This window comes from Alosa alosa, chromosome 15 (genome assembly GCF_017589495.1).
Source record: "Alosa alosa isolate M-15738 ecotype Scorff River chromosome 15, AALO_Geno_1.1, whole genome shotgun sequence".
In the NCBI taxonomy this organism is placed as follows: domain Eukaryota; kingdom Metazoa; phylum Chordata; class Actinopteri; order Clupeiformes; family Clupeidae; genus Alosa; species Alosa alosa.
Window position 1 is genome coordinate 24,370,034 of NC_063203.1, and position 25,000 is coordinate 24,395,033.

The 25,000-nt window shown below is 42.5% G+C and overlaps 1 protein-coding gene across 1 annotated transcript; it reads right to left on the reverse strand.

The window, feature by feature from the left end:
• Window positions 1-15,749: 15,749 nt before the first annotated feature.
• Window positions 15,750-24,314, reverse strand: si:dkey-202l22.6 (up-regulator of cell proliferation). Its single transcript, XM_048265608.1, has 3 exons — window positions 24,235-24,314; window positions 20,922-21,101; window positions 15,750-20,619 (listed from the first exon to the last, which is right to left on the reverse strand). Exons 2-3 carry the CDS (start codon window positions 20,977-20,979, stop codon window positions 15,998-16,000), a joined length of 4,680 nt encoding a protein of 1,559 aa, XP_048121565.1. The 5' UTR covers window positions 20,980-21,101; window positions 24,235-24,314; the 3' UTR covers window positions 15,750-15,997.
• Window positions 24,315-25,000: the final 686 nt, after the last annotated feature.

The window sequence follows — 25,000 nt, forward strand, 5'->3', positions numbered from 1 at the left end:
ACACACACACACACACACACACACACACACACACACACACATACACACACACACACACACACACACACACACACACACACACACACACACACACACACACACACCCAACGTGCAGAGGGGTTTAACTGGGGATAAGGAAACTGTGTGTGTGTGTGTGTGTGTGTGTGTGTGTGTGTGTGTGTGTGTGTGTGTGTGTGTGTGTGTGTGTGTGTGTGTGTGTGTGTGTGTGCATGGCTGCAGTCAGTAGATGTGAAAGGTTAATTGCGCTGCTGCCGTGCTGTGTGAGTGTCTTTGTTGGGCTGGGCTGAAGAGAGGGGCCTGGGGCCAGGCCTGTGGTTTAATGGTATTAGAGCGTATCAGCGCTGGCATGGGTGTCACCGAGCACATCGACTCTCGTCACTGCTCTATGACCCGTACCTGACCTACCATCAAACATCCACACACACGCACACACACGCACACACACACACACACACCACACACACACCCACACACAGACAACGACCAGTGCCAGCTTACAGGCAAGTTAGTGTGTGTGTGTGTGTGTGTGTGTGTGTGTGTGCGTGCGTGCACGTGTATTCATGTCATATACAGTAGAATCAGACATGGCAATTCCCCCTCTCCACATAACACACACCAGTCCACTTTATACTGTGGGCTTTTACTGAAACAACATGGAGAAAGCTTTTCCTCTCTTGGCATGGCTTTTACCTTCTATCTGTGAATTTCCTCCTGCATCATAAATAGATGCATCTGGACAAGGCTGTGCATTGTGGCCTTCAGGCAGGACTTGTACTGTCCAGGTGACGGAGCTATAATCTGAAGCACACACACACACACACACACACACACACACACACACACACACACACACACAAGGCCATCCCTAACCTCTCTGAGTTGGACCAGGCACCTGTGTCCTCTACAGTGCATACCTTCTCTAAAGCCACTCGACTGGATTGGCCTGGAGCCCTCTTTACGCGAGGCTGCAGTTAGGGGTTCAAAGGGATGACTGCGGATGTCCCCATACAGCACTCGAGTCCCTCTGACAGGGGACGCAAATGATTTATTAGGGAGGTCAAGGGCTGGAGCAAAGTGGAGAAAGATAGAGCTCAGAAAGCTCTTAGTGTGTGGAGGGTGCACTGCTGAAGGGATTTAATGCACATGAGTGTGTCTGACAAATAAATCAGTTGTCGTTTTTAGAAAATAAATAATATCCAATGTAGCCAGGGCTTTTATCTGCACTGATTGACCTTTACCGAAAGAAGAGAGAAAAAAAGTCTACCTTTTGCAGAGCCAGGGACATGCACACTTGTGGCATCACTGTGGCAATACTGGTATGGTCATTAAGGATGCCTTCACCCTTGGCTCTTTGAATCAGAACGTGGAGCGTTTCTCCAAAGATTGGTTCGATTGGGTAAATGGGAAAGCAGCAATCACACTCTGTTTCGAAAAAAAACGGACCGGGGCCACTTGGAGGAGGTGGTCTCGGCTCGTTTTCAGCCGAACTCTAGAGCATTACGTTTGCAGTGAGAAAGCAATCGGCCCAGCATAGCGGAACAAGTCAAGTCATGTCAAGTCACTTTATTTATATGGCACATTTAAAACAACAATGTTGACCCAAGGTGCTTCACAGGTAAGGCCATCTTACAAAAAAGTAAAGGAGGGAGATTGACAAATAAAATGAAATTTAAAAGGGGGATGTATAGTAGAGGCGTTAAAGAAGCCCCTGTGTGTGTGTGTGTGTGTATGTGAGAGAGAGAGAGAGAGAAAGAAAGAGAGAGAGAGAGAGAGAGAGAGAGAGAGAGAGCCTGTTTAAAGAAGCCCTATGCAACAAATTTAGCAAAAATTACCTTAATTATGCAGGTTGAGAGTCGTTCTGATGGTTCTACAACACTTTTTGGGTCGTTTGGTGGGTGCCGTCTCCCCTAGTGCTTCTCCGGGAAAAAACGAATATGCAACTTTTCTGGTGGCGGTCGAACACATCGGATGTAACTCAGGGAAGTATCCAATCGCGCCTCGAAAATGTAGTCAGATTGTAGTTTCTAAGAAGACTGCAAAACTGACTCCGACTTGACTTTGTTGTTGTTGAAATTGTAAGCAGCCTACCCTTGGGTGAACTTCGTTTTTGTAATGTGATTTGATAGTCTCTTGAACAATGTGTTTGCTCGACTGTTTTATTGTGAGCCCTGTATGTGTTTAGCTTGGTTTCTTGATGGCTAGCTCGCTAGCTAGTGGGGATTTAGCGTAGCAGTCACCTGCTACCGAAGCTGCAGGGGGAGCTATGTCGTGAAAAATGTGAGCCCAAATCAGGCGAAAACCCAGAAACAGCGAAGAAATAACCAGACCTGCATAGGGCTTCTTTAAGATCACAGTAAGACACAAGCCAGGAAAAAAAGGTTACAATGCTCATATGTAAATTATTATTATCGTTATTCTACTATGCCCTGGTAAACTCGGTTTTGCATTCTATCCCTCCTTTAATGAAAAAGAGCCAATGGTGACACTATACTAAATTTGAAGTAAATGAAAGTCGTATTTTTGTTATGTTAAATTATGTGAGTGGACCTGACACTGTCAAGACCTTCTGTCCCCACTAACAAAGTACAATACCCTCTACCCCCTACAACAATGAGAAAAACTGAGTGCCATCAAAACTAATCTAATCATCTAGAGGCTAATTATCTCTAAGGTGCTTCGATGAAAGCATAGGACACCACCAAACAAGACTTAGCGGCTTCAGTGACCAGTGCAGTCTTTCATTTTCTACATTAGCATAGCATATGAGAATGACCCCACAGGCACATGAAGGCATCACTCATCACATGCAGACATGCATTAGCATAGGACTAAATCATCTGTCATTCCGCATAATGTGCTGCATCCAACTGGAGGGCTCTGGCATCGGCTATTTTTGTCTTTCATTAACATCGGCCATGATGAGTGCCTTAGAAAATTATTTTTAATCTAAAAAATGTAAACGGTACAATTAATTAGAATCTGGTGGATTTTACCCTGTTCCCATTTTCTGAGGGCATGTCTATGCATAATATTAGGATAAACCAACCAATTAAGCTCAATACCTCTGATAAAACTGGGGGCGCTCAAAGACGGGGGCTGTATTACGATCCTAATTGTCAGGGAAATGGATTTTGAAAATGATGGACGCAGTATCAGAGAGAGAATAGCATACGATGAAAAGGCACAACATCCACTGTGTAACCAAATATGTGTATAAATCGTTACAGTTGTCTGTGTCTGTGTGTGTGTGTGTGTGTTTGTGTGTGTGTGTGTGAGCGTACTGTATATGGGTGAGCGTGTATGTTTCAACTTAGGCCTACTTCATATTTAACTATATTGTATGGTATGAACAATTACTAATTCCTTTTCAAAAAGCATTTGTATGTGCACAAACATGTGTCCACACACACACACACACGTTCAGGAAAGCTATATTTTAGACAATGCGCATAGCACATACTAAGCTGCTTGTCCCGTTGACTATACCTTTGCCCTTAGATTGGCCTCGTTTTGCATTGGCTCTGCAAAGGATCAGTTGTTGCACAGTGACGCCAGCCAGTGTATGTGTCTGTGTGTGCATGCATGCATGTGTATGCATGTGTATTTGTCTGTGTGTGTGTTTGTGTCTGTGTTGTGTGTGTGTGAGTGTGTGTGTAAAGGCTGTAATCATAATATATGTCCAATATTCAAACATGCTCAAAATGTCCTCCCCCCAACATCAAGACATAAATTGTTAGGCTACAGTATAGGGTCATTCTATGAAAGGGGTTCCATTTGCATCCACAACATTTGATGAGATGCACAAACTAGAGCCACATACTAGAGTGTTTCTAAAGCCAAAAGCTAATAATTCAAGGGTTCTTGTTAACATGTACAAAAAATGCCATTCTTAAAGGGTAACACACTATTTTTAACCATTTTTCACAAATGCATGGCCATTTCCATGTGTCCAGGTTGACTGACATGACATTTACATACACAAAATATTACCACGTAAATGTTATATCCAGAAAGCACACGATGTTGCACAGCCATGTTTTTGAATATTTGCTACTTTGATCACAACATCTGGATTTATTTTCTATACCCCCCCCCCAGACTCCATGGCTACAGCTTTGGGGTGTGTGTGTTATTGTGTGTGTGTGTGTGTGTGTGTGTGTGTGTGTGTGTGTTTGGCAAGGGGTATACCAGCCTGTCATTATTTCCCTTGCCTTTTCCATGAATCATGAGAGAGAAAGAGAGAGAGAGAGAGATTAAGAGAGAGAGAGAGAGAGAGAGAGAGAGAGAGAGAGAGAGAGAGAGTGTGCGCTGTGGATGGTGAGCATAGAGGTCAGTTAGTGTAGGTGGGATGTGTGTAAGGTCAGAGGGCACCTGCTAGGTAAATGCATGAAACACTAGAACATCAGTCTCAAGCATGCAGCATTGTAACACACACACACACACACACACACACACACACACACACACACACACACACACACACACACACACACACACACACACACACACACACACACACACACACACACACACCAGAGAACATTGCCAATGCAGACCCATTCTTTGTATTATTATTACCCAGTAAAGTCAGTCATGCATTCTTTAGTGTGTTGGGAACTGACGCCAGTCACACAATTACAGACAAACACACACACACACACACACACACACACACACACACACACACACACACACACACACACACACACACACACACACTTGGAATGGCAATTGGAAATCAAGTGTTAAGATCTAGCTATTTTATTGTGTAAAGAAAAAGTTTGGTTATAAAGGCTGCCAATGATATCTGAGACTGAACTATATTCAGCATGTTGTTTCCAGTGTCTTTTTTTTAGTCTTGCCTGAACACAAATCTTAGGAACATGTCCTAGAGTAGCATATTGCAGCACAATCATTTTACACTGCGGGAGAACATTGAATGAAGGCTGGTATTTTAGATGGCTGGTATTTCTCAGGGAAGCAACATCCATGTAGGCATCAAAGCAGAGGCCTGACATTTCATGACACATATAGTCACACACACACACACACACACACACACACACACACACACACACACACACACACACACACACAAACACACTGTCTCAAAATGACACTCAGACATACATAATGATGAATAATGACACACAGTTACAATCATCCACACACACACACACACAGAGAGAGAAAGAAGGAGAGAGGGAGGGTGAGAGAGAGAGAGAGTCTCCATACTTGTTTATACACAGTAGAGTCAGTAGTCTGTTTATTGGATGATGGCATTGAGTCCTGACCCTCTGCTCTCCAGTCACCTTCACTAATGCTATCACCACCCGGTCTCCATAAATGAACACTTCTTATTGGCCAAACTCTGCCAACACGGCCAGAGTGCACTTTAAGGGTAGAGAGCAGAGCGAGAGGAAGAGAGGAAGACAAGTGTGTGTGCGTGTGTGTGCGTGTGTGTTTGTGTGTATTTGTGTGTGTGTGTGTGTGAGAGAGAGAGAGAGAGAGAAAGAGAGAGAGAGAGAGATAGAGAGAGAGAGAAGTAAAACTCTCAACTTTCATACCTTGAAACCAATCAAGCTGAGCTTGCCAGAGGGGGGTTGAAGATAGGAGGTTGCATTAGAGTGGTGGCTCTAAGTGTCCTTTTGGATTAGCTCTTGCTTCCTTCATTACTGCAAGTACAGCAGGGGTGGGGGGGTGGGTTTGGGTTTTGTTGGGGGGGCTTGGCCTCTGAAGTGCAAATCAAAATCCAAACTCCAGTTCTCAAAACACCAGAGAGAACATTTGCTTTAAAAAGCTTTGACCTCATGGAACGACATGAGCCTTACGCCATTCAGCTTGTTCATGCCAGGAAACCTACGAGCTCAAAACGATGGAGGAGTTTGGAGCAAGAGAGACCTTTCCCTTCCAAGCCTTCACACCTCATTAAGTTAGTTATTGATGGCTGTGTACTTGTGCTTGATGTCGCTATGTGCACAAGTTGCCCAAGTGGCAAATGGCATCTAACTGATATGTGCCTAGGTCCATGCCATATCAGAAATCAGAGCCAGCACAATGTCAGAACCAGATGGTTTGGCTTTCCAGACACTCTCCTCTCTTTATATAACAAAGTCCAATGACACCATGGTGACCTAATGAGTCATGCAATTTTAAAAAATTCTCTCATTCTCCAAGATGAGATGATCAGATTCTCAAAAGAGTTCCGCTTCCGTTACCAGGGAAATGGAGCAACAAAACAACAAGCAGCCACAAAAAGTGAGTGATGAGAGAGAGAGAGAGATGCGAGAGAGAGATAGAGAGCATGAGGGAATGAGAGAGAAGATAATTAGATTTTTGAAGCGTGGAAATCGCAATAACTCGCGGCGGTAGTAAGGAGAGCGTGGCTCAGTGAAGAATAGACAATTTAGTGACTATAATCTGTGGGGCTTGCCAATCGTTTGTGTCTAAATGACCCCATTATATAACCTCTCCGAGACAGATGAAGGCCAGAGGTGCTCTAAAGTGCCCCTACTGTTGGGGTGTGATACGACTGAGGACAGCGGGGTTCCCAACTGTGCCATTTTTCGTGTTCCGTGCCGTGTTCATTCGCTGACTTACTCATTTTGGCTGCCGCTTTTATCCAGAACAACTCCAGTCTCTCCAGAGCAACTCAGGGTTAAGTCCCTTGCTCAGAGGTGGCAGCCGCGGTCCCAGGCTTGGGAAATGGCGGTCCAACAGGTCATAATGGTGCAAGAGTGAGCCTCCTGACCCAGCCTGTGTCACAGATACCAGCTATAGCTGTGCGTGTGGAACGTTGGTAAACCTCACTCCCCGACGCCTCAAGAGTGCTGCTGGCATGAGAGCTAGTAGTCTGGGCTTTCAGCTCAATTGCCAGCGCGCTCGACTCCAGAGCCATGGTGCTACTGGTTCGAGTCCGGGCGAGTGGCAGGGCTGAACTGCGCAACACAACGCAGGTTACGGGCAGGCTACAGCTGGACACAGCTGGTCTGCTCCATGTGCAGCTCCAAAGGTCACACTCTGATGGACAGCAGGACTCAAGAGTCTCATTCATTCTACAGCCTCCTTTGCCACTACACTGCCCTACATTGTTTTACGTGTCCTATTGCATGTCTTTGCTATGGCTGTGTAACCTGTGTTATGTTGTCCGTGCGGCTCAGCCCTGCCCTCGCCTGGACTTGAACCTGCAAACAGCAGGACCTTTTGGAGAGCTAAAAGCCCAGGCTGCTATAGCTGTCTCATTAGCATGTCTCTTAATGCGTCAGGAGGGAGGTTTACAGTACACAACAACGCACATACCGCACAGCTATGTTCCAGCTGGCTACCCTTACACCTGCTATCTTGGAAGCATTTCCACTCACTCAACTGTCACATAGGCTCAAGGAATCTTACAATGTGATTACATAGCCATAACTATGGACATGACGACTGCACTGCTCGATCGTTTCTTTTTGCAAACAAATCAAAACGCCAAGGAAAATGTTTTCGTTTCTGTGGCTAGTGGCTGAGAGTGCATCCGCTCTGCAATGGGGTAAGGGCTATCTGGATATATGGATTTCCCCTTTAATATCTTTTGAACACCACTCAATTTTTTCACTAAAATGTTTTTTTTACAGATTGAATAGTGAATATATTTATTTATATAAGATATAAATAAGATTACACACACCATGATTTAGAGGAGAAGGATTAGAAATATATTTTCTAAAAAAGTGTATTCTTTTTCCTTAACGGCTTCAGTAATTCAGTTGTAAACCAAAGCTTATTGAGATCTTTACTAAATTTCTTAGACTTACCAAAAGGGAAACTCTTATTGAAATTAGAGCCATTGACCTTCATAAACTTTGCATATGCAGACTCAGCATCTTCCTCCTCATATACATCATCCAAAGCAACATTTAAATTAATTTGATTTAGACATATTCCTTTTGTGCATTGTATTATCGTCTTGTTTAATTTGACCAAGATTTATTTTGGATAAATGAAAAATGGGGAAATTATGAGACCAGTCTAATCACAAGACCCCAGACTTCATCTCTTCACTTAAAGAGTTTGTTACAAATTTAACATGGGGGTTTTCTCCTGGTTAAATATGTTGATTGAATCTGTGTGTGTGTGTGTGTGTGTGTGTGTGTTTGTATGTGTGCAAATTGTATTGGCAACAGGGTTGCATCAAATAATTTAGTAGTTTACCTATATTTCTTATATATTCAACAGAAAATGTTAAAATAGAAGATATTTTTTAAGCAGTGTATTTGCCTAAATTGTCCCCTAATCCTGGAATGTCCCAAATGCTCCCTGATATTCCGTTATTTTGTCACAAAAATGATCAAACTCCCTGACTTTCCATGTCTGGAATAGACTCATTTCTTGAAATTATGATATTCCAAGAACTCCTTGTCCCTTGGGAACCCTGTTAAATGCTAGTAAATGGTTGTATAAAGCTCTCTGGAGGGGTGTGATTAAATGGCTGTAAATGATTTAATAATGGTCTAAGGGGGTGTATAAATGGTTGTTCAGTCTGTGGTGTGGGTGGCGTCAGTGGACCTGTCTTTCTCCTGCACTCTCTTCTCCTCAGGGGTCTCTCTGGGGGAGATGGGAGGCAGCTGGGGCATGTTGGCCAATAGCTTTGTGGTGCTGAGGGCATGGGTCTTACTCTCAAGATGGAGGAAGGCACCTCGGGCAGATTCAGGGACAGCTGGCAGGTGGTGTCGATCTGGGTGGAGGCGTCGCACCCGCCTGACAGGATTAAGGGCAGGACGGAGGGCACGTGTGCACTCGCCGGGCATCCTGTGCCCAAGGAGTGTCCTTCCTCTCCACCCTTGGAAGCTGTGGCAGAGTGGGCTTCTTTCTCTTCATGCTCCCACAGCTTCCTGTTCACGTCCAGTGCAGTATAGCTAAAGATGAGAAGGCTTGTCATGAGTACGAATGTTCAATTTTGTGTCAGCGATTCCCAGGACACTGAAAGGCCGGGGTGTAACGAAACATGGTGGGCATGGATGACACGGAACCATTGTTTTGATCCGTCGCACAACCCAAACCCCCACAACCTGCCGGGTTGGACCCCCCAAAAGAAGGGTAGGCCAGACACAGTTTTCTGCGAATATCTCAAGAACCGTAGGGCCTAGGATGACCCATGTTTTCTGTATGTTGGCCTCCAGGGTCCATGTCAACCCATTCTATATCCACTCATTTGATGTATAGCGTCACCTAGTTAAAAATTAAAAAGCAAAAACGAGGCATTGTAATCGCAGGTATCTTTGGCTGACAGTTTAAAAACTGCACAGAATTTGAAGTGTAGGGTCATTATGACACGTAAGCAGGCATGGATCACGGAGAACAGCATCTGGACATCCATACATGTACATGACCACATGCTGATCTAATCTATGCTGATGTTGACAGTTTAGACCAGCCCAGACAATCCCTGAATATGGGTTCATATTTTTATTTTCCCCCTTTAGCTTGTAGCATTGAGGCAAGATTGCCATTTTGATGCTTGTCCATTAGAGGATTAAGTATTAATAGGCTAGTGACAATGGCCCCACATTTTTGAGATACCCCTACCGGAGGTAGAACTAAACACAACAATGTTTTTCCTTATCTCTAAGGTCTCCCATATATGAAATGGATTCTTGGCTAAAAATATTTTACTGCTAAGATTGTTAAATTAACATATATTGTTATACACCCCAAAACCAAAAAAGGACTAAAATATAGCCTGTTCATATGGGAGTTAAGGCATATAAACTAGTGCAGATCAATCACACAAGCTCTGAGAACTTTGAAACTTGGCATGTTTATAGTCAGGAAGTTGCTTTACCTACTAGAAAAGACTGGATGTGAATATCTTGATGTATGGAATGAATAGAGACATGTAAACATACACCTAAAATAAGCGGACATGCAAAAAATGAATATCTATGCAGAATGTTTTCATTTACTTTGCAGCTGCTTTACCAGGGATTATCATAGAAACACATATGATGGCTTATGGGAAAGGAAACAATACCAAATATGTAAATATAGTATGACAAGTTAGGGTGTTCTGTCACTCAATGTATGAGGTGTCCAAAATGAAAGAAAACAGAACACTAGCAAAATACAGTCTCAAGTCCAAATCACATTATCAGTGGTGAGAAGAATGTTGATAAATTCATTGTTACTGCAAGGCAAGTGCTGATCTATATTTACATTTAATAATGATACATTTCATATGAAACACAGATCCAATTGAATCAGGTTAACATTGGAATGGAACACCTTTATTAAAATATTTACATTCACTTGAATTTTGTTTTGGTCAAGTCATTACTGAATAATGGAAAATAATATTGTTAGCTTTTGTCTGTCCAGACCAGCAGTGGACTGTAGAGCCTACACTGCTTACTTCACCCCTAAGTAGCTAAACAGTTATTACATGTTGCATGTGTAATTCAACTTGATTTGCATTTCAATGAAAATTCTCTTGAATTATAGAGAATGTCTTACAGACATTGGATCCAAAGCTTGTGGGAAACATTTTGAAAAGGGCAAGAAAAAAGATCCCTATGTCCAAAACCCCACAGTAGAAGGCCTCCAACGGATACTTTTACCCTTGCTCAGCAGAGAGAGAGATGGTGATGTCCATAAAACTCTGGCTCCATATACAGAGGATATTTCCTCCAAAATTAAAGTTTCATATCATGTATCATGTAGAGCGAACTACTGCAGTAAGACAAAAATCAGTGAGCAGCAGCAAGTTGCAAATGTTGAGAGTGAGAGCACATCTGCACCAAGAAGGCTGAGTAGGGTTGATACAACATCATTTCAAATGCGGAGAGATTGTTTCATTTGTGGGAAGGCCAGCTCTAAACCAGAACTTCTGACAGCAATTTCAACTGGAACAGTCGCAAGTACCAGAGTACCAGGCTTGTAGATGTACATCTTCGAATTCTTTCATGCCCAGATCTTTTTGCATGATACCAAATACCATAAAATGCCTTGCACACTACATCTCTAAATGAAATATAGCAGAAGCCATAGAAAAGAATGAAAAAAGCACACCAATGTCTATAACAAAGCCTTTATTAAGCTCACTGAAGACATTGATAAAACAGTATTGTCCAAAGGTATGAAAGTGAGGACTCTCAACTCCTTGACTGATAGCTATGAGAACATACTAAAGACCGTTGCTGAGCAAGAAGGTGTGTCAACACAAGAAATATAGATCAAGGACAGTGGTGTCTACATCCCAACTGTTCTCACTTGAGTTGTTGAACATGGAATTGTTGATGCAGCCATCGACAACTTTTACCAAAATGAAGACACCCTGGATGGGAAGTGTACAACTCATGCTATGACGTCTGTTGTGTTCCGAAGAGGCCAAGTCTCCACAGCAGATAAATGCCTAGCACAGGTTCCCTCAGGTTCAGAGGTCCCTCACCACCTTAAACACGATTGATATGAATGGATGGAGATAAACTTTACAGGTACATTTTGTCCATTCTTTTACGCTTCACATCCAGGGTGTCTTCATTTTGGTCAAAGTTGCTGATGGCTGCATCACAAATTCCATGTTCAGCAACTCCAGTGGGGCCAGTTGGGATGTAGACACCACTCTCTGTCCTTGATATCTGGTCTGCTGCAACAGATGTGTTCTAACTTCTGTATAGGAAACACAGTGTCCCATTGCACTGAGCTCATTGATGACTGTCTTACTACCAAACTCATGATGTATCAAAATGGGAAGTCCCAGTGTGATTGGCGTATGGATGTGACAGCTGTGTTCAATGAGATCATGACAAATTGCGATAACACACAGATTCTCCTTTGAAGATGGGTCATCATCCCATGTTTGGTAATTTCTGTGGGCATGTTAATCAACACACCAGTTCACAAAGTCATACAGGATGTTGGGTACATACTTGCTGCATTGGAAACATAATAGACTGCTGACATATTACGCACTGTCATGCTCTACCTGATCCATGCTTTTCCTCAATATGTCTGCAGCCCTGTGTAATATTTGGATTTCGGAAAGACTCTGACTTGTCTGTGGAAGTGTAGTCTCAGTCTACTGTTATTTCTGTGAGTTTAGCAGCTTCCCTCAGTGCACAATATGGTCATACTATCTGAGCAGATCAGATCTGACTGTTTTGGTTGTGGAACAAATGCAAGCCTGTCTTTGTAATGCTGTATCAGCTTTTCCTTTAGTTTTCCAGGATCTATATTTCTTGTGTTGAACTATAGACACCTACTCAGCAATGGTCATTAGTATGTTGTCATAGCTATCAGTCAAAGAATTGGGATCTCACTTTTATATCTTTGGACAATACTGTTTTATCAATGTCTTCAGTGAGCTTAATAAACGCTTTGTTATAGACATTGGTCTGCTTTTTTGATTCTTTTCTTTGGCTGCTGTTATATTTCGTTTAGAGATGTAGTGTGCAAGGCACATTTTATGGTATTTGGCATCATATGCAAAGAGATCTGGGCATGAAAGAATTTGAATGTACATCTTCATCAAGCCTTTCAGAAGCTGCCCGAAGGACCTTGTCACTGGTACTGGGGACAGCCGTGGCCTACTGGTTAGGGGTTCGGGCTTGTAACCGAAGAGTTACCGGTTCGATCCCCGACCCAGAAGGGAAAAAAGCAGGGGAAGTGGTTGAGCACTGCTCTCCCATGCCCACATCCATGGTGCCCTTGAGCAAGGCACCTAACCCCTCACTGCTCCCTGAGCGCCGCTGTAATAAGGCAGCTCACTGCTCCGGGTTAGTGTGTGCTTCACCTAATTGTGTTCACTGTGTGCTCTGTGTGTTCACTAATTCACGGATGGGATAAATGCAGAGACCAAATTCCTTGTATACGCAAGTATACTTGGCCTATAATTTACATTACCCCTGTACCAGTCGAAATGGCTGTCAGAGGTTCTGATCTAGAGCTGGCCTTCCCACAAATGAAACAATCTCTCAGTATTTGAAATTATGTTGTTTCAACCCTATTCAGCCTTCTTGGTGCAGATGTGCTCTCACTCTCAACATTTGCAACTTGCTGCTGCTCACTGATTTTTGTCTTACTGCAGTAGTTCACTCTACATGATCCATGATATGCAACTTTGATTTTGGAGGAAATATAATCTGTATATGGAGCCAGAGTTTTATGGACATCACCATCTCTCTCTCTGCTGAGCAAAGGTAATGTGTTGGAGGCCTTCTACTATGGGGTTTTGGACATAGGGATCTTTTTTCTTGCCCTTTTCAAAATGTTTCCCACAAATGATACAAAGCTTTGGATCCAATGCCTGTAAGACATTCTCCATAATTCAAAAGACTAGTGAAAAGGAAAAATTATATACATTTCAGAATTTTCATCGAAATGCAAATCAAGTTGAATTACACATGCAACATTAGTCAGAGGGCTAAGTACTTTCTTAGCTAGGGAAAGTAGTTTCTACAACTAACTGTTTAGCTACTTAGGGGTGAAGTAAGCAGTGTAGGCTCTACTGTCCACTGCTGGTCTGGACAGACAAAAGCTAACAATATTATTTTCCATTATTCAGTAATGACTTGACCAAAACAAAATTCAAGTGAATATAAATATTTTAATAAAGGTGTTCCATTCCAATGTTAACTTGATTCAATTGGATCTGTGTTTCATATGAATTGTTTAATACTGGGACATATGAAATGTATCATTATTAAATGTAAATATAGAGCAGCACTTACCTTATGTAACTTACCTTGCAGTAACAATGAATTTGTCAACATTCTTCTCACCACTGATGATGTGATTTGGACTTGGAGACTGTATACAACAGCTACAAAGTAAATGAAAACATTCTGCATAGATATTCATTTTTAGCATGTCCGCTTATTTTAGGTGTATGTTTACATGTCTCTATTCATTCCATACATCAAGATATTCACATCCAGTCTTTTCTAGTAGGTAAAGCAACTTCCTGACTATAAACATGCCAAGTTTCAAAGCTCTCAGAGCTTGTGTGATTGATCTGCACTAATTTATATGCCTTAACTCCAATACGGACAGGCTATATTTTAGTCCTTTTTTGGTTTTGGGGTGTATAACAATATCTATTAATTTAACAATCTTAGCAGTAAAATATTTTTAGCCAAGCATCCATTTCATATATGGGAGACCTTAGAGATGAGGAAAAACATTGTTGGGTTTAGTTCTACCTCCGGTAGGGGTATCTCAAAAACTAAAGCCCTTTCTGACCATTTGTCACTAGCCTATTAATAGGGCTCTGTAATAGATAATAGTCTTCAGTTATGTATGGGGATGAAATTGTAATGCTCTCTTGTTTTGCAGTAATGACAGCATATTTGTTGTTCTTGTTCAGACTGTTTGTAACAGTTAGTATGAAATACATTGTAGGGATAGGCCACAACAGTGTGTGTATCAGTGTGAAGTTTATTTGTAGTGTTTGCAGAGCCGGACAGTAACGGAGTACATTTACTTGAGTACAGTACTTGAGTACAATTTTGAGGGATCTGTACTTTACTCGAGTATCATTTTTGGGGAGTACTCATGACTTTACTCAAGTACATTTGAGAGGCAAATATTGTACTCTTTACTCCACTACATTTCTATCCATAACTGTGAGTACCCTGTGAGTCCATGCGTTGCTTTCTCTTGTCATCCACCACTACAGTCCCAGAAAAGTAGCCTGTCAAAATGGCCTGGATGCTCTTGCGGCTGAAAGTCTCACCGGACTGAAGATACTCGAGGAACTGTACTTTACTCGAGTATCATTTTTGGGGAGTACTCATGACTTTACTCAAGTACATTTGAGAGGCAAATATTGTACTCTTTACTCATTTCTATTTCTATCCATAACTGTGAGTACCCGTTAATACTTCTAAAAAAAAAGGAAAAAGAAAAATCTCAGAAACCCTCAATTTGTTGTTTCCCTCTCAAACGTGATTGGATTGTGCATGTGTCACTGATTGGGTCAGCAATCACCTTCAGCTTTCCGCCAAAGTCAACTCCATGGTCAGATTTAAATAAGAGACGAAACCATGGACGAAACAATGGATGAAGACGCAGCAGGTCCATCCCGGGAATGTGCCAACCAATGGCCTCACCTCACCAGACTATTTCAATTTTCTGAACAAGTTAATGATAGTTTCCGCGTCAAGTGTTTCAATTACAAAATAGTATTTTGTATTTGAAATACGTATTTTAAATACATGTATTAGAAATACTGACCATCCCTGGCAACATGGTAAAAAGATGAAAATGACTTGATTTTACTTCCAATTCATTTTACATTCTCCAAGGTATTAACAGTAACATTTTTCATGACTCCATGTAGGATGTTTCTGTACATAAATGTAAGCACTGTGGCAGTAGTTATGTAATCTTTAGAAAATGTAGGCTACTCGTGTACTCTTGATACTCAAGTACTTTTAAAAACAAGTACTTCAGTACTTTTACTTAAGTAGACATCTGGCTGTTGTACTTTTACTTGTACTTGAGTAAAATTTAGCAAAGGTTATCTGTACTCAAGTAATGAAGCTGTGTACTCTGTCCGCCTCTGAGTGTTTGCAAGATTACAGGGAGTTGTATGGATAAAGATGAACTAATTTGACTGATTAGGAGAGTATTTAGAGTTTTGCAACAAGTGAATGTGCTCTCTCTCTCCCTCTCTCTCTCTCTCTCTCTCTCTCTCTCTCTCTCTCTCTGTGTGTGTGTGTGTGTGTGTGGGTAAAGAATCATGTACATCACACTTTTCAACCCCTTTATTCACTGAGCATTACAAACCATTAATTATTAAAATGGGGCATAACAATCACACATAGTAAATATAATAAATCACACTCATCATAAAGCATTATCAGGATGATTTGCAAATACAATCACAATCACCATTTTTTTCATCACATAATGGGTTAATATTAAAGAACACAGATCCCTTAGTACCAAGGGATAATGATGGATAGCATGATGGTGGCTAGTACTGTATTAGCATTCCCTATGAGTGGAAAGTTTTGCGCAAGCTTTCCAGAGCATCCGCCTGCTGAATCCTTTCCCATTCCATAGGGATATCAGCTGGGTCACGTTGATACGCCTGGGCAAACTTCTGATTATACTTCATTAGTATATATTTCCAGTAGGTGCTGCTTCCCTCTCTCTCAGGGATGTACCAGTCGGGATATATGGTGTGATTATCCTTGTAAGGGACTGGCTTGTCTCCGGTGTCTTTGTTCAGGAACTGGTTTTTGCCACTCACTTCCTGTGAGCATGTGCTGTGGGAGAGATTTGCAGAGTCGGAGCAGTGGTACGACAGCAAGCCCTTGGGTCGGTGCCAGAGCGAGCTGTGAAGAGTGTGGTCTTTGTCCCCCATATCACAGGGCGCCTTGCAGAAGGGGCACTCTCTCCCACATCCCTTCACTTTGTCAAACAAGGCCTCCAGCAGCTCGTCTGGCAGGTCAGGCGAGACATCCACTGCCTTATCGGTCCGACGCAGGTCTTGACTCAGTTCCTGATTTATCTCGTTTAACGAGTCCCGCAGGTTTGCAACAAAAATGTCACGATGGGTGTTTATGTCGAACAAAGGTCCCTCCAGAGTGTCCTGTGGCACGTTCACTCCACCAGAATTTGTCAGGTTGTCACAAACAGCTAGTAACATTTCTCGGATGTTGCCTTGTCCACCGCTTGTGTCATTTGTCACCTCATTGACGGCTTTAAGCATCTTGTCAGAGATTTCCTCCATGCGTTGCTTTCTCCTGTCATCCACCACTACAGTCCCAGAAAAGTAGCCTGTCAAAATGGCCTGGATGCTCTTGCGGCTGAAGGTCTCACCGGACTGAAGATACTCAAGGAATCTCTCAAAGTTGTCTTCAGTGATCAAGTCCCTAAGGATGTTGTAATGAAATTCTCTGGGTGAGATAAACCTCCGGGCATCATCTTTCTGCAAGATGTCCTCCAAGATGGCGGCTCCCAAGGAGCTTTGGATATAGTTGTGGGCTGCAGGTTTAAGACAAAGGTTGATGAAGGTGTGGGAGGCTGTTTGACACTGGTCCCTCTTGCGGAACTGGTACATGAAGTCGAGCATGTATTTTTTTTTGTTGTCATGTAGGAATTTTTCCTTTGAATTCATCTGCCTGATCAACCTATTCTGCATCTCCAGAAAAGCCAAAGCAGCTTTGTTGCAGACGTAGACTTTGAGATCGATTTCAAATTGTGAGTTGACATTGAAGTCTTTTGTGCTTAAACCCTTGTCAACAATCTCGAGGATTGCAGTTGTGTAGCTGTCTTTATAATTGTCTTTTCTCTTCACGTTTTCAAGGATACTGCGGTCACACGCTTCGACCATCCTGTTTGCAAATTTTGGGGCCTCCTTCTTGTCATTTTGCAGAGTTCTCTTTACCTTGCTCTTGAACCCAAAATGATCATTCCGCACCTCAAAGACCTCAGAGACACCAGTCTTTCCCACATACTCAAGTTTGTCTATGTACTTCTGCAAGACCCGAATTCTTAGATTATTACGTAATTGCTTTTTCACGTTGTCAACAATATCTTGTACCTCTACTGGTTTCTGTTCCAAGTTTGTTGGTATTTGATCCCAAACACTTGCAAACTCTTCTTCCAACTTGCTGTCTAAAAAGCTTGCATCATTCACCCTACTGTCAGCCAGCAATGCTCGCAACTTGACTTCCAGTGCAGCCTCAATGGCTGTTTGCAAAGCCTTGACCTTGGCAGAGAGGTCATATACATCTGTGGCAGACTCAAGTGTCTTGTTTAGTTGACCGGTCTTCTGCGTTTGGTACATATTAACAAAACTCAAAAAGTTTGGCTTGTAAGCATCAACAAGTTTGAAGTTAATATCACTTCTATTGAAGTGATTTTCTAGAATCACTTGCATTTTCCTACCCTCAGACTTAATCTCCTTTGTGGTCTCATCCTCCAGTGCTTTTAGGATGGCCTCTGAGTTTCTCCTGTTTTTCTTCAGGTCTGAGATGCGATGATCAACTCCTCCTAACCAATCCTGCATGTGACTTTCTAGGTTCTGCTCCCCGTCAAGCAGTTTGTTACAGACACCGCTAAATGTATCGGCCACTTCAGTGTTGTTGAAGGGAATGGGGAAGGTTTCATGTTTGATTGCTTCCCAGAGCTGGTAGATTGACTCCATGAACTGCGGAAGACGTGTTGGCTGGTTCTTCATGGCACACTTCTGAATTGTGGAGAAGAGATTGTTCTTCAGTTCCAGTGCTGCCTTGCTGCACTCTGGGTTGAGAGGTAAATACACAATTCTGTCATTCCATGGGCCCATTATACAGGGATTGCTGTTCTCTGTAGGCAGTTGAACTGAGTCAAGGTCCTCTCCTGTCCTTTCCATTGACAAAATCTGAATGACGCGACTCATGTGCAAGGACAAGGTCTTTGTGTCAGCTCCTTCACACTGACTCATAAGTTGGCACACAGGCATTTTCTCCATCTCCTTGGTGCGGAGGAGAGCACTTACTGCTATCTGGCGGGTGTCTTTCACGTCAGCCTGGTTTTCTGCCTTCAGGTTCAGCAGCAGCACATCGCTGAGTCCAGTGACAAAAGTTGCCAGTTCATGATCATGTGCCAAACTCTCTTTACCCTCCTCCATCTCCGGATAACTTAGACCTTCCATGTTGATGAGAAGCAATAGGTCACACTCCATCATCCACCTCTGCATCTCAGGTATGATAACTAGAAGCATGAAGGCCCCCTTTGCGTGTCTGTAGCTGCCTTTCAGGAAGCTTGCTCCAAAGAGAGTTGTAAGAATGTCGGCATTCTTGGAATTGTGGAGCCCGAAAGCTGTAATTACCTTCAACCTCAAGTTTAGTGACAGCTTCTTCTGTAGATGAATCAGGACATTGTTCACCCAATTTATGGGGACACAAGAGGCATCTCCGTCATAGATTTCTAAAGGCACTCCATGCATGAGGAGCTCAGCAGCAAGATTAGGGAGTCGTGTTATGTATGAGTCTTTGCATGCGCTGTGGTAACACATCTCATACATCACCCCCATCTCACGGAAAAAGTGTTCAAGCCCAAGGAAAGAGTGGCTAGATGGACATCCCTCCAGTTCAACCAAAGGCTGCTGGTCCAAAAGTGGATCTACGGATTGGGAAAGTTGATCCCATTGTACAGCACCCAGTCGGGTTTTCATCCAGCTCAGGAAATAAGCTCGTTTGAGAGAGTTGATGGTTGTAAGGGCATCTATGAAGCCTTTCATAGCTGGTGTCACTGTATGTTTCCTCATCTGTTGGCGAATGTATTCCTCCTCCTCTTTAAGATGTCTTTGATTAAAACCTTCACCCTCCTGGTTTCGACACTGCTCTTTCTCAATTTTAGCAAGTCGTTTCCACTGTGCACCTTGCAGAGGTAGCTGCTCCTCCTTGAACTGAACAGGGTCGTCCTCCATTCCCTTCAGAACCCCCTCAGCTTCGTCATACGCTTTTCGGCAAATCTCATCCTCATCCACGTTGTAGCTGAGATCAAGACCGATACCAGCCAGATCCACAAGGTTCACAGCATGCAGGTGAGGGATCAGGTGATCCAAGGCCTCTATCAAATGGACAGCAAGCTCCTCTTCATCTCCTCTGCATCCTGATACCACCATCTCTTCTTCCAGTTCCAGCTCCTTTACTGCTTTCCGTAGAAATTTGGCAAGCCTCTCCCTATCACTTGCATTCTCGTGTCCTCGGGAGCAGTCTACAAGGATCATGTGGCATGCAAGGCTTCTCCAGTAGATGAGCGCCGCCAGCTCTTTTTCTCCGAGCATCTCAAAGAACACAACAAGGACTCCGGAGCCTCGACTGACAAGGCTCAAAGGTCGATGACAGGCGGCTGCATCTCCGCGCAAGTTGGCAAGCAGAATGGGTCGAGAAAAAGTGTCCCCATTTGGATCCCCCAAGGGCAGGTTCCACCCAACCTCCACCATGCCTTCTGAGATGCTCCTAGGGAGCTGTCCTCCGTCCATGTCTCTGTGGACGAAAAACTCACAATTCTTGCGTGGGCCACTGAGCACTCTGTTCAGGACCCTGGACTTGGAGATGCCACAGCTTCCCAGCCTGACGCAAGAGATCAAGGGCATCCTGGAACAAGCCATATTCTTCATCTGAAAATCTCGAGGGTTGGCAGAGGTGGATCTTTGCATCCCCATCACACCACGAAAGGGCCATAGCAGAAGAGTGCCACTGACATCGGGCCAAACAGCCGGAAGAAGAAGAGGCACTGCAAAGTTGCACTGCACCATGTGGTTTGTGATCTCCTGGCGAAGAAGACTGTTGGAGGACATGTATGCACCAGTGACTAGATCCAGTGGATTCACTGCAGACCGGAGTTCCTCCCCAAGACCTTCATCTACAGTGGGTGGACATGTGCCTGGCCAGGATTTCTCAGGCATTGAGCTGCATGAGGGGTTTCTGGAATCCGGGTGGTAGAGCCAGAGGCGACGCAGGAACGACTGGAGCAGGTAGTTTGGCGCGGGGGGTGTCTCATCTTCCAAGGTTAGGTTGCTGATGTACAGAATAGATGTGACATCCATAGGGTCTCTGATGAAGTCTCTCATTCCCAACATGTACATCACACTTCCCAGAGCTTTGTTTTGTGCAATAACTAAAAACAAAAACAACAAATATAAATTAATTAAATCATCATGAATCTGCCATGTGTTTAGACTAACTGAAAATACAACATGCTTCATGTTGCCTCCTTTAACCCTTAAAGGAGTACGGAATGTTGAGAAATGAACGTTCTAAAGAATATCTGGGTTCATTGAATTCAACATAGAATTTTAGAACCTTCAATTGTTGCGGAACTTAGAATGTTCAAAAACCTACACCTTTAAGGGTTAACGACTGTAAGATGCTGTAAATGCATGTGAATAATAACAGGTCAATTAAGGTGGTTTCTCTCACGTGTTGAGCTGTTGCTGTAGCTCGGCGCTGCCGCTGACTCCTTGCGATACACAGACATGGTGAGTGCCGAGAGGTGGGATGATTCACCAAGCTGGAGGTCAAGGTGTAGGGGCTGGCCAAGGTCAAAGGTGAAGTGCTCTGGCAAGAACACTCAGATGTCTATTTCCTCTCCCACTAGACCTTGGATAACACAAAATTATAACTCAGATGATGAAATACTGTATACTGCATCAAGACATCTAAATGTTTATAACCATGTAACTGAAATAACAGTCAGTTGATATGGCCAACCTTTCAGTACCATATCAAAATGTATTTACAATATTGAGCAGAATGTTATGTGCTATAACCATGACACTACAAACATTTGTATACTCAAAACAAATTCATCATAGTTGTCTACAGCTCTGACTTTTTTAGCCTTTCAATGATTATTTTCTTTTCTTGTTATTTTCTTAAATCTCCCTTTCAAATACCTCAAATATTGTGTATGTAAGCTTAGTATGCAACAACGTTCCAATACACCGACTCAGACCTTACCCGAGCCTTATCTAATGTGACTGAAACCTTCTGTCAGTTTCTATTCACTCTTTAATCTGTCTCCCAATCTAACTACTAATTGCTCATGTGGTCTGTTTGAAATTGATTGCTCCAGTATTCCTTGGCATGTAACAGGGAATGGAAATTGCATCTCACATGTTATTTTCTCAATTCCTCATTACCCAATGACATAAGGCAACACTAACGGACCTGCAGTAGCGGTTTTTGGCAAGGGGCGAAGTGGGCTGCCGTCCGGTCAGGCGTTTTTTCATGACACATGGGGGGCGGCACTAGCACGTAAAATAATACTTTTTTCATTTGTGCTAATCAGTTTTCTATAGCTCATTTGCACGTCAATCCTACGTCACCATGTGGGGGAGTGTGCGCCTTACATACTTTATGCTACTTTGCCTCACCCAGGGCGTCATACAAGGTGAGACCGCCACTGCGGACCTGGAGGTGAAACTATACACACCTACAGTACACACATGCAGTACACACATTCTGTTGCTACTGGTGAATACAGAGAGAGATTTAAAGAAAAAAAAAGATATCAAGATTGTTTCATGATATGTCCTTTTGTCTCTTGACAATCCTATTTGAAGAAGGGCAGAGAGGTCTATGAGCTCTGGAGCATGACATGGCTGTCTGGTAAATCCTGTTTTTTATCTTTGATAGAGCCTTGGTTGGCTCCTCTCCGATGGTTCACTATGAATCCTTGAAGACTTGTTTATCACAAGTGCTGGTATGTTATATGGGGTTATCTGTACTAAAAATGATCTAATCACAAATGTTCACAAAAAAAAAAAAGAATGCCAAATATCTATCTGATATTTATGTATATATTTTTATAGAATTTTTTTTATAGCATATACTGAACTGTACGGCAGTTTGAAAATCACTCAATGTGTAAGTGTTAGTAGGTGCAAAGCTAGTAAGGTGCATGTGCAAAGTAATCCATTTTGGCAACAACTGGCGAATCAAAAGTGCTGATATGGTTTGAATATAAGGGTTAAGAAGTCTCAGACGGTATAGAAATGGTGTGAAATGAACATCATGCATAGAGGCTGTGTACTGTACCCCTCCCCATCACGTAGCAAGTGAAGTTACGATTGTTAAAAGTCCTCTAGAACAATTACAAAATCAATTCAAATTACCTCCAGTCACATTTAAAGGTGCCATGTGTAATGTCTGCCAAAAAATCAATTCATACTCCACATTCCATAAAAGATGGGGCAGTATACCTCCAGAAAGTGAGTTGGTCTACCCTAGAGTAACAACCAAGAAACGTGTATTGCAGTTTGGCTGGCGGTTATGTTACCCGCATACTGCCTCCCATGGCCGAAACTGGTATTATGACACTTGTCGGGCTGTGGCTAGTAATTTAGCATGCTAATTCAGGTTGATATCTCTTCAGCACTATACCTTGTCATTTTTTTAATGACATCATCACCCTTATTTCCTTCCATTCTTTTGATGTGTGTAGCTCATTTTTTGGATATTTTTACCTCAATTCTTACACATGGCACCTTTAAGCATATTAATATGTTGGCCATCAAACCAGCAAATACAGTTTTGCTCTTTGAATAAAGTATACCTAAAGGTCCTTGTATCATCTCTTCATACATACAACATATCTTCCAAATATATCCACTGCCAACTGCTATCTAAATTCTAGCAGCATTCACATACAGAAATTCTGTCAAGAAGCACAACACAACATAGCTCCAGAGAGCAGCACCCCCCCGTCCCCTCTACACAAACACACACACACACACACACACACACACATAGACACACACGCACGTACACATTCTTTATGCTTGCTTGTCTTAGTGCAGAATGAAAGATACACATTGCAAATGGGCTGTGAAATGGACAACTGTCATCCATCAGATGATTAATTTATCACTTGTCATAAGCTTCAGCTTTCGGCATGAAGTGAAAGCTGACACCCTCATTGTTTGACATTGCCATGCCAAGCTTGAGTAGGTTCATTAGCATGAGCGTTTAGTCATTGTCTGGACACTTTCCACCAAAGAGAAAATATGTATTTTTCCTCTCCGAAATAAAAAGTGAATGACAAAATAGGCTGAATGTTGCATGTATCAGCTCAGCTATATTTGCATGAAAGTCAGTGTGAAGCAAATAGAAACAAAACAACAAAACAAACAGACAAATAAACAAAATATTAATATGTCCTTTGCTTGTGCTTATCTTGTACCTGGTCATTTGGAGTATGTATTTATGATGTCAGAGGAGTCATCGATAAATAAAATAAATAGATCAAATAAATGAAATCCGAGACAGCTGAGACAGCTGCAGAAGAGGTTTGCAGTGTGTATCAGCCGTCCCTGAGAGTCCCAGCCCCTTCCCCAGTCTAAATCACTACACACAGGTGTCTGCCCAACATGTGCTTGTCTCTCCTCCAATGTCAAACTGACAGCCATCTTAAAAAGGACTTTCTGTTCCTAAACAGAAATTGACAGGTCTAAGACATAATTTAGACCTGTTGAATAGCAAGATGAGGATGCCTCAGCCCCTCAAATCCCTTGAAAGGAGATGCCTCTATGCATTTCACTTAGTTGCACTTTATCAAAGATGTTCTGCCTTCATTATAGATATATATATATAAGATTCCATTACATCAAAATACAATTAGTATCTAAATAAAATTGAAATCAGCTTAAGCAAATTAAACAAAGGTGAAATTATTCTTGCTGTATGTTGTAACGCATACTAAAGAAGCCTAAAAATGAACAGACCGGCTTACCATTCAATTCTGAGATGCCTGTCATTCAAAGCGTTTTGACGTTGGCTTTAATAGTGGAAATGCAATGCTGTGTCAGATGCTGGTGCTTATAAGTAGAGTCTATTGATGAATGTACTCTCCAGGAATCTGGACCTCCTTCTTTGCATCTACGCACACAGTTTCACAGAAAGCACGTAGGCACAGGTGTATAACACATACACACTCACGCAACACATACACAAACACTCCTTTACACTAACTCTCAGACACTCGGAGAATGTCAGTGCAGATTAGATGAGAAGATGAGATATGAATCACAAGTGAGTTAATCCTGACATAATGATGTGGTGAAAGGTGAAATGCCAGATCGCAGTGGGAATACATATATAATATTTAACAAAACAACACTCAATGTAATGACATCAAGGGGAATAGAAAATATATATATTCAGACATACTGTAGTCTGTATATTTTAATCATATCCGCACTGTATGTGTAAACATAACAAGTAAGGGATAATGGACGACACGGTGGTCTGTTAACAGAAATGAATGCACGGTCGAGGTTGTAATACAGCCTGACGCAACCATACTAAGCATTTGTCCATACATCCTGTAGAGGTGGATGAGATGTGGTAAGGGAGGATAAGATCACTCGTAAACACACCTGCGCTCTCTGCATCAGTGTGAGGTCACAAAAGGTGCAAGGGATGTGTGTGTCTGTCTCGACACCCTTGTAACCTGTCTTTCTTTCTTTCTTATTTTGTTTCGGTTCTTCTCTCTCTCC

Excerpts from the sequence above, each read along its gene's own strand:
- si:dkey-202l22.6 (XM_048265608.1), bottom strand. The coding sequence starts at position 20,979 with ATGTCTGTGTATCGCAAGGAGTCAGCGGCAGCGCCGAGCTACAGCAAC. Across the intron at positions 20,620-20,921 it reads CTACAGCAACAGCTCAACAC|TTATTGCACAAAACAAAGCT; the intron begins GTGAGAGAAACC and ends TTTTGTTTTTAG.